Genomic DNA, 10,578 nt, shown 5'->3' on the forward strand with positions numbered 1-10,578 from the left:
CTTCTCTGAGTCCTTATGAAGCATTGTTCTAGCTCAAGCCTGATTACTCGACTTTGAGAGTTTTTGGCAGTGTTTGCTATCCTACTCTTTGTGCCTATGGTACCATTAAGTTTGATCCTAAGTCATTGAAGTGTGTCTTTCTAGGATACAACAATAAATATAAAGGGTATCGGTGCATCTACCCTCCTACTGGACGTGTCTATATCAGTAGACATGTTTTCTTTGATGAACAGGTCTTTCCCTTTGCGGATGACTACTCTCACTTGGTGCGAGCAGCAACAACATCTCTTCTATCTGCTTGGCAGAAAAGCTTTCAGTCTCTATCACCTGCAGTTCTTGCTGTTTCTACTTCTTCAGCAGATCTTGATTCTAACAAGGTGTTGTTTCAAATATTACACCTACAGAACCTGAACCAGCAACTGTAGCACCTGCAATTGTAGCTCCTCCAGAACCTGAACCAACAGTTGTAGAGCCTGAAACTACATATCCTACACCGTCACCTGTAGAAACTACTAAGTCACCAACAATCTCCGAAAGTGAATCAGGCAATGAAGCTCCTTTATTTTCAGAGGCTGACTTCCCTCCACTTGTTGCATCAGTTGTTAATGATCATACTATGATCACCAGGGGAAAAGATGGTGTTCGAAAACCAAATCCCAAATATGCTCTTATAGTCACTCACACCACTGTTAAAGAGCCCAAAACAATAGCCTCTGCACTAAAACATCCAGGATGGACATCATTTATGGGAGAAGAGGTTGACACCTTTGTTGAAACCAGAAATTTTTCTTTAGTTCCACATGAACCATATATGAATGTCCTTGGTTGCAGATGGGTCTTCAAAACGAAACTCAATGCTGATGGTAGCTTGGATAAGCTTCGAGCTCACCTCGTATCAAAGGGATATGATCAAGAGGAAGGAGTTGATTTCCTTGAAACATATAGCCCAGTAGTTCGAACTGCAACAATCCGTCTTGTTATGCTGCAGTCGTCAACAAATGGCCACTCAAGCAACTTGATGTGAAGAACTCCTTTGTCCATGGAGATTTAACAGAAATGGTCTACATGCAGCAACCTTCTGGCGTTGTTGATGTTGTCAATCCCTCACATGTCTGGAAACTACACAAAGCAGTCTATGGTTTAAAGCAAGCCCCTCGGGTATGGTTTGACAAATTCAGTAAGTTTCTTTTGCATTTTGGATTTACGTGCAGTTTCAAAGATCATTCTCTCTTTGTTTATGATAGAGATAATGATCTTATCGTTTTACTCCTCTATGTGGACGATAATGATCTCTACTTCATTACGTAGTCTCTCTACCGTCTTTTCCAGATTTACAATCGCAGATTCCCTCGATGCAACATCTTTAGCGCTCTCTTGCATTCTCTTCTCTGTCCCTCCGTACGTCTTGTACTCTTCCAAAATCTCTGGGGCTTATTTTAGTCATCTATTAGCTTCTTGATTATTGCTTCTCGTTCTTGGAACAAACCGTTGATCAGTTTATGCTCTTTTGGTTCATGCAGATAAATCTTCTCAACCTCGGTGGTTGAAACGACATCTAAATTTCGTACATCGCTTCACAATGGTGCTTCCACACAACCTATGATTAAATACAATTAACGAATTAGTATCCCTTATATATTAAAAAAAAAGCATTCTCACAGAAAATGCTGATTTGACGCATTTATAGAGCTCTGGACATTATTTTCCTTTATTTGTCATCAATTTTTAATAATATTTACATTTATTTACCATTGTATTTTTCCAAAAATACAATTAACGCCCAAAATTAAATATTATATTCTCTTTCTAACTTAATTATATCCTTTAATTATATTTTCATAAAATTTTTAAAATGAATTTTAAGAACTCTTTGTTCATATGATATAATAATATAATATTGATATTATAATAATTCTCACGGGTTATATTTTAATTATTATACAAATCTTTTTTTTATAAATATATACTATACAATCGAATTTTAGATTTTTCAATTACTGATAAATATAAAAGATTTTATAAATAAAAATTACATTAAAAAATTTAATAATTATTTTATACCGCACTATGTGCGGGTTGTTACCTAGTGTATATTTAAACAAAAAAGTTGGCACGAACAAAAGAAATGATAGGTAGTTATAAACTTATATTGTGAATAAAACACTAAGTATTTATAAGAATCTAAGAGGCGTTCATGTTTTGGGTTTTTACATTTTTTACAATTTCCATCAACACATGAAAGAAGAAATTTATATTTTTGAAAGATACGACGGGCCATTATCACAACCAATATTCGTAAAATTACCTTTATTTTTGTGTTAGAAAATACACGTTATCTTATATATATATATGTATATGGTTTTTTTTTCTTTTGTACAATTTTTGAATAATTTCAAAAATGTTAATTAATTAGATGTCTATTTATAATTTACTTATATAACCTAAGAACCATATTAACATAAAATCATAGGAAATTAGGCATTCTAAAATTGAGAACGTTTACAAAAATATTTATGGCTTTTCTTTTTATGATTACATATATTAAGGAAAGAGTTTTTAATTAAGTAAATTTTAGTTTTACCAAAATTCTAACGCTGACATGGAAGTTGACATGTCGAATCCTGATTGGATGTTTTAAATCCTAGGTGGACAGCCTTAGAAGCTTATACCTTCTACTTTTATTTAGCATCGATTTAGGATATGTCATTTATTAAAAATTGTTATTTTGGTTAAATCTTTCTTCATGTTATAAAAGTACAATTTAACAAGTGTTTTATTTTTATATTTTGGTTTAGTGAGTTTCAATTTTTCTTTAAGTTTGGTATTTTGTTAGGGACCATTTTGTTATGAAGTGTGTATTTTACCAAAAAGATTCATGAATATGTTTGTTTTGAAGTGGTAAAAAAAAAAGAGCAAATCCACTAAACCATTTTTTAATAAATGGCACATCTATGGGGGTGTATTGAAAGTAGGATTTTGGAGAATTTTGTGGGATTTATGATATTTTGGATTTTGGGAGATTTAAGTGAGTTTTGGTGGATTTGTTATTATTTTCCATTTAAAAAAAAGAAAGTAGTTTGTGATTTGGTGAGATTTGTAGAATAATTTTGAGTGATTTTAAGAGATTCTCACCCTCATAAGAAAATGGAATAGTAACGAGAGTTTACAATGTTCAGCGAGACCGGAAAATCCGACGAAAGGATGATCCGTTAAAAGATGTTTTAAAAAAGGGTAGGTTTTGTTAAAATCACATTTCTAAAAGTGTGATTTGTTAAACCAAATTTTTAACTAAAAATGAAGCTCAAATCTCCTAAAATCCCTTTGTTAAATAAATTTGTTAGGATATGAGTTTAACAAATCGTAGTTGAATAACAAGGGATTCTATATTATTTTAATTTATTTTACATATATTTCATATTCAGTAACATAAATTATTAGCTGAATAAACTAAATCAAATCCACAAAAATTCCCGATCCAATAAAGAAAAGGAGTATTTGTAATTTTAGTACGTTTTGAAGAAAAAATTAGGTTTTTAGTACGTTCCCTATTTAAAATCTATATTTTTTTCTTTACAGTTTGATATGCATTTTGTTTTAGTAATTTCAAATATATTTTCATATCAAAAGTGATATATGTGATAGCTCTTTACAGATGTCTATACACATAATTAAGTGTCTAGATGTAATTTATTAAATACAAAAAATCTATGTTTTTTTTTTTAATTTTGAATATTTTTTGTTTGATGATTTTATTTGATAATATTAAATATTTTTTACAAAACTTATTTCTTAGGATAATTGTAATTTTAGTATGTTTCCAAAACTTATTTAGGAATATAGTATGTTCACTATTCATAATAGGATAATTAGACGAAGGACTACTTGTGAGAGATACAAATATTTGGTAAGATATATTTTCTTCTAAATTTATGTCTATGTTTTTTTTATAGTTTGATATGCATTTTGTATTATTATATTAAATATTTTTATAACACAACTGATATATATTATTGTTCTGTACATATTTATAGTTGGATGGTTTTTAATCCGTACAATGGATTGTTAGATATATCAATTCCAGCAAAACCATCCAGCCATAAACGTATACAAATCAATTCCAACAAAAAACATGTATAATAACCATCCAGCCATAAACGTGTACACATCAAAACCATACAGCCATAAATGTCTTCTGATCAAAACAATTCAGTGTACGAATTAACAACCATCCAGCCGTAAACGTATACAAATCAATTCCAACAAAAAACATGTATAATAACCATCCATCCATAAACGTGTACAAATCAAAACCATACAGCCATAAATGTTTACTGATCAAAACAATCCAATGTCCGGATTAACAACCATCCAGCAATAAATGTGTAGAGAACAATCATATACATCAGTTGTGATATAAAAATAATGAAAAATAATTAAACAAAATGCAGATCAAATTATAAAAAAAAAACCATAGATTTTTTGTATATGAATTTTTTTTTTGATTACATATACCACTTTTGGTATAAAATACATTTGAAATAAATAAAACAAAATGCATATCAAACTATAAAGAAAAAAATATAGTATTTTTGTATCTGAAAAAAGGGGATTTTCAAAAATACCCCTTTTCCTATGTCACTTTTTAAAAATACCCTTTTATGTTGGTCATTTAAAAAAATACACTTTTCTATGAATAAAATCACTAAATTCTAAACTCTAAACTCCAAATATTAAACCATAACCCCTCAAAACTATATCCTAAATGTAAAATGAGAATCCAAACCTAAAAAAAAAATCTAAAAATTAATTTAACACATTGAAATTATCTAAAAGATAGTAAAAATGAAAATGTTCAAAAATGGGTATTTTTGAAAAGGTATCCCATAAAGGGTATTTTTAACAAATTCTCAAAAAAAATCTTATTATCAAATATCTAAATAACTAGACATGGGGTGTTTTAAAAAATAAAAATACAAAAATTATATCTCATATCAAATTATAAAGAAAAAAATATAGTACTTTTGTATCTGAAAAAAAATTATATTATCAAATATCTGAATAACTAGATATGGACTGTTTTAAAAAAAAATAAAAAAACAAAATTATATCTCATATCAAATTATAAAGAAAAAAATATAGTATTTTTGTATCTGAAAAAAAAATTATATTATCAAATATCTGAATAAAGGTGTTTTAAAAAAAACAAAAAAACAAAAATTATATCTCACACAAATGTGTCCTACATAAATTTTCTTTCTCTCACACCCTCTCTCACGCCCACTCTCACTCTCTCTCATCCTTTCTTATTCTCTCTCACTCTCTCTCACTCTCTCAGACTCAGACCCAATCTGCAAGATACCCTAAAGAAAATGGTATTAAAACCCCTTGATATTAATTTCATGAAGATAGTTTAACCTTAAGTTGGTCTAGTGGTAAAATTGTAATAAACCCTTGATATTAATTTCACAAAATACTTTAACCTTAAGGACTTAGTGAGGGAGGGATTTTCTCCTCATTCCTTTTCTTGGCCAAACGAACAGATCTCCTCAGTTCCTTCTTCTCATAAACAGCAGCAATAGGCATAGTTATCTCATCAGCATTAATCTTTACTACACTCTTTGGGCGACGCTCTGCCTTGGAAACTTGTTCACGCATTGGGCTTGTCATTTGGTCCCATAAACTAATCAAAGCACAAGATATCTGAATATGAAGTCTGTTCAGGTAGTAGCTGTAAATAGAGAGAATATGATTGTATTATTATTGTTATCTATTGTCAAATGGAATGATACAAATTATATATAAGCACAAACCATAATCAAAAGACATAATTAAAGAGATTAGATAGAATAATATAATTAATGTATATTAGAGTAATATATGGGATTTGAGTAATCATAGGTGATATGATGATACTCTTTCTTTAATAGTAGCTACTCATACTCTCGATTTCTCTACCGTTCATTCTCCTGTGATGATGACAAAAAAAAATTAAAAAATAACCCCAAATGCAAAAGCATAGAAATTTTGCAGAAGAGCAAGAATTAGAGGGAAAGATGATTATTACTCGTTCAAAATCCACAATCTATCGAACTCGCTCTTCAAGGATTCAGATTTGCGTCTCTCGAATTCCCTCTCTATTTTCAGCTGCAAGAATCGGAGCATTTCAAATACAGAATCGGAGCTAGGCAAAGAGAGGACCAGAAGAGAGTATAAATTCACGCACCAGTAGTTTCTCCCGTCTTTGTTCAGAGCTATTCATCAAACAATACATGCACACAAGAAAGTGATCTCCCAGGTGAAGGACTCAAGCTAATAAGGCAAGAAAAAGAAAAAAAAAGCAAACAAACAAAAAATGATGATTCTTTGGGCTTAAGAGATGACCTGAGAACCGGAATAAGAACATCATCCTCAACTTCGTCTGGTGGAATTATCTTCAACTGGGAAAGTGAAACAAAAATGTTTGAGAATTAAGGACAGCATTCTCAATAATAGGAGAAATAAGTAATTTAATTCATTCTTCCCACCACCCCTAAAATGAAGTTTCATCACCTTTTGATCCACAATGCGCTCGACATCCTCGAGACGACTACTAATTGCTTGCAGATCAGTGAAAGTCGCACTGTCGTCTCTACCAGTCATCCTCCTGGAGAGGAGTATGAAGAAGAAAAGTCAAAATTCAGAATATATATAACCTGAATCTGTAGAAAGTAGGAAATGTACTTACTTGATCAGGAATCGTAATCTCACGACTTCTTTCCGCAGCTGCAAAGCAAGAACATAGAAGCAAGTTCATATATATATATATATGATGAGCAAATTGCTGGGAAACGAGGACAGGAAGAAGGAAGTGAGATTAACATACATACCACTGCTTCTTCATTGTCTTGATCCTCCTGTTCAGAGCTGCCAAATCCGTATAAGGAGGTTAAGGGGGGGGGGGGGGGGGGGTCTTCGGCTTAAAGCAGATACTACTATTGGCTAAAATTAAATTATCAAAGCATTCAAGCCCAGTAATAACTACTTAATCAGAGTTTACTCTTTGCGCAAAAAAAAAAAAAAAAAAAAATCAGAGTTTACTCTAAAACCATTCGTCGATTTAAGATTCCAAGAACCAACAAAGCCCAGTAATCGCTAATCCAGAAACCTACGAATCGAATTTTGTGATTATCCATCCATATAATATCCCCATTAACCTTAAGACCGACCTCTATCTAGTTCAACCAAATAAAATAAAAACCCTAGAAGATAACTCTCTACGCTGAGATCTACCAACCTGCTGCTGGAGAATTCGCCTCCTGTTCAACTTCATCTTAACCCTACTTCTTGTATGATTTGATTCTTAACTGGTGAAGTGTGCTTTGTGTTTTTTACAAATCGGAACCTAGGCGAGAGATTTCAATTTATTGACTTTTATTTGGCCCAAATCCATTTTCTATTACTCATTGATTGACGCCCAAACGTTTGCTAGCTTCGGTTAAACCAACCGTTCATTTCGGTTCAAGATATTTAGGGTTACATGAATTTTGAAATTGAAGGAAAAGTATATTATCCGTTCCGTTCGGCTTGATCCGGGTTTTGCTAAGAGTGTATTTATTGATCGGGGCAACTTCTTTGTTTTTGTTTTGGTTTTAATAAATCTTCTTTGGTTTGTAGGATACAATATCTCCCACTTTTGAGTTTCTTTCGGTTTTGTTAGTTGCTTAAGTCTCAGAAATCAATTGTAATATCAAGGTCTATTTATAAAAACCGGTTTTACTTTGCTTAATAACACAAATCATTGAGCACACTTTGTTATTATTTCAAAGTTAACAAAATGGTATCAGAGTCTTTGATACTAAACCACAAAGAAAATGAGTGACAATGATGCTACCAAACTTTGATGGCGATTACGAGCATTGAGAAATGCTCATGGAGAATTTCTTCGGGTCCAAGGAATGGTGGGATATTGATGTTGCGTATATTTGGATAATTCCAAATATCTTTATTATTTCTTATTTAATTATTTAGATAATTCCTTTTATTTTTCTAAGAATATTCAAGAACTTTTATTTTTATTATAAATAAGGCTTTTAGATGTAGGGTTGTATTCAGTTTATCGATGAATTAATGAAAAATGTGAGTTTCTCTTAAATTCTTGTTACGGCTAGAACTCGAGAGTTCTCAATGGAATAAGAAAACTTAGATTCTCAGACATTCTCAGACTAAACAAGATCTTTGCGTTATCTTAGCTTTTGCTACACCATTTTGGTATTAGAGCTGGCGCTTTGATTTCTCAATCAAGTATCGATTTTGTTTCTTATACCGTTTTCTTCCGACTTTTCTTTCAAATGGATCAATATCCATTTACTTCTATTGAAGATTGCGAAGGGTGCAAACAGATTGATGTTACTCTGGTCTATAACATATAATGGCAGATTTTTCATCCAGAATATCAATTCCCTATGCAGTTGTAATACAAAGATTTATCAATCCAAATGGTTGCTAGCTTTGATTGTTATGCTAGCAGATAAAATGCAATCAGAACTATGCAAGTCAAGCCAAACAATAAAACGGATTTTGTCTGACAACCTAGAATGAACAGAAATAAAAAGAATAAAACAAAGAACTACTCGACCGAGGTACACAATGCAAGCAATCGACTAGGTGATCAGGTGACAAGAAAATAAGAACAAAATGATGAACAACGCAAGACAACACACGATGCTAATGATCGAGTAGCAGATCGGGTTGGTGGTCGAGTTAGGGGTAAATGTTTAAACAATTAATATACGAAAGCTTATAAGGATGGATAATCGGTTCATAAGTATTCCTAATCAATCTAGAATGTTTTACAGGCCTCAAGCAATCTATTCCTTACACAATGAATCTCTAAACCTTGCTAATCCACTTTCATGGCAGAAATAATAAACCCTAATCACTTACTTATCCAACTCTCGTTGGAGAAACATGACCAAGCAGACATTAAATCCGATTCACTATTGTCAATAAATTACTTACTCATCTAATCTCTTAGGCTAAGTGAATAAATCTATGACATTAGTTGATTCAGACATTTCATCTAACATCTCTCGATGCAGAAATGCCTAGAATCTAATCTCAATCTTTCGGTCTGAAACTAGCATTAAGAACACTAATTCAGAAGGGAATTTTCATATAACCAATCAAACTAAAACATCATAACCGATTAAGAACACATACTAGCCTATCCCATCCCTAGAAACTTTGGTTCACTACTCAGATCTCATCACAAACAACATGAAAATAGAGATAAATATGAATTGCATTGAAAAATAATGAGTATAATAAAAAAATGCTAAAGAACAGGAAGTAGAATTACAAACTAAAAAAAGAAAAATGCTATATTTTTTATATAATATTAAACTAGTGATCCAATACTCGCTAGCCACCTGACCACATTCAAAGCAAACAGCGGAAATCACCATGCGTTAAACCAATAAATTAAATAACCAGTAATTAATTCCATAACAAATAAACCAATAAACCATTCAACATAAACCAAAAACCAGCAATCCTAGACAACATTCTAAGGACTCAACTCTAGCAACCTAACAAGAGCCTGACAACAACCAGTCGAGCCACTATAAAATCTTCCTCTTCATTACCTTGATTCCACGATCACACTTTGCCTTTACTTGCACCACAAACACAAATTGAGATGCATGAGTATTGTCATAAACTTTTAGTGAGGCAGTCCTCCCATCTATTGGGCTATACACACAAGCAATTGAGAAACTCCAACCAACAAACAACATTAAACAAACTAACCAGGAAGTTGGTGTTGACTCGATCGACACTGACAGAGATTGCATCGATCAACACCAACCCTGCATCGATTGATGCATGCTCGACAATTCGCGAAATCCCTTATTTGCCTCGATCGATGCATGCTCGACAATTCACGAAATCCCTAATTTGCATCGATCGACACCTCCACATGGCATCAATTGATACTCATAGGTCTTATCGCGCCGTCCTCGCACTGTGTCGATCGACGCAGATGCCAAGCATCGTTCTCCTCGAAGCTCCATGCGAGATCTCCGTTCCTAAGCACACCAAACTAGATCCAAAGCCACAAAGGACCCTCACAAAGCCTCAAGTACCATGAAAACACTCCAACAAACAAAGGAATCAACCCCATAACACATAAACACGAAAATCAGAGAATTATCAAACTTAGATCAGCCATGTTCATGCACTTACCTTTATCAAAGAAGATTCTGACTCTCTAACTGACGAATCCACACTCCTAGCAAGCTTCCCACACGATCCTAGCTTCAGATCCCTCAAGAACAACTAGAAATCTACAAAAACTCACAAGAACGCTCAAGAACACTTTTTCCTCTTTTTTCTCAGGAATCGACAAAATAGGATCCTCCCAAAGCCTAGGTCAACTTCCCCTCCTGATATACCTTGGTTTAAACCAAACCGCATCAAATCGTTGATTAAAACAAACCGAACAAACCTGAAATTAGGTTGTGTTGATCGATGCACCTACTGTGACGATCGACACACCTCCTTAAACCGACCAAACCGGTTCGCGGATGTTATAATTCTCCC

General features: G+C 32.7%; 1 protein-coding gene across 5 annotated transcripts; it reads right to left on the bottom strand.

Moving 5' to 3' along the window:
* Nucleotides 1–5,141: 5,141 nt before the first annotated feature.
* LOC147920802 (uncharacterized) lies at nucleotides 5,142–7,399 on the bottom strand. 5 transcript variants are annotated; one of them, XM_087500893.1, is made up of 9 exons: nucleotides 7,274–7,371; nucleotides 6,867–6,903; nucleotides 6,725–6,762; nucleotides 6,550–6,643; nucleotides 6,382–6,437; nucleotides 6,224–6,251; nucleotides 6,065–6,144; nucleotides 5,941–5,966; nucleotides 5,142–5,728 (listed from the first exon to the last, which is right to left on the bottom strand). In XM_087500893.1, the coding sequence occupies exons 4-9, from the start codon at nucleotides 6,637–6,639 to the stop codon at nucleotides 5,718–5,720; spliced, it is 291 nt and encodes a 96-aa protein (XP_087357019.1). In that variant the 5' UTR covers nucleotides 6,640–6,643; nucleotides 6,725–6,762; nucleotides 6,867–6,903; nucleotides 7,274–7,371; the 3' UTR covers nucleotides 5,142–5,717. The 5 variants fall into 5 exon arrangements, with proteins under 5 accessions (XP_087357019.1, XP_087357015.1, XP_087357016.1 ...); XM_087500889.1 differs by having other exon boundaries at nucleotides 5,590–5,728; nucleotides 5,914–5,966; nucleotides 6,863–6,903; nucleotides 7,274–7,399; XM_087500890.1 differs by having other exon boundaries at nucleotides 5,599–5,728; nucleotides 6,863–6,903; nucleotides 7,274–7,399.
* Nucleotides 7,400–10,578: the final 3,179 nt, after the last annotated feature.

The sequence above is a fragment of the Camelina sativa genome, chromosome 19, assembly GCF_030686135.1.
Source record: "Camelina sativa cultivar CO46 ecotype springtype chromosome 19, ASM3068613v1".
NCBI classification, from domain to species: domain Eukaryota; kingdom Viridiplantae; phylum Streptophyta; class Magnoliopsida; order Brassicales; family Brassicaceae; genus Camelina; species Camelina sativa.

Excerpts from the sequence above, each read along its gene's own strand:
- LOC147920802 (XM_087500889.1), bottom strand. Across the intron at positions 6,145-6,223 it reads AAAGACGGGAGAAACTACTG|CTGAAAATAGAGAGGGAATT; the intron begins GTGCGTGAATTT and ends CGATTCTTGCAG. Across the intron at positions 5,967-6,064 it reads AGATTGTGGATTTTGAACGA|GAGAATGAACGGTAGAGAAA; the intron begins GTAATAATCATC and ends TCATCATCACAG.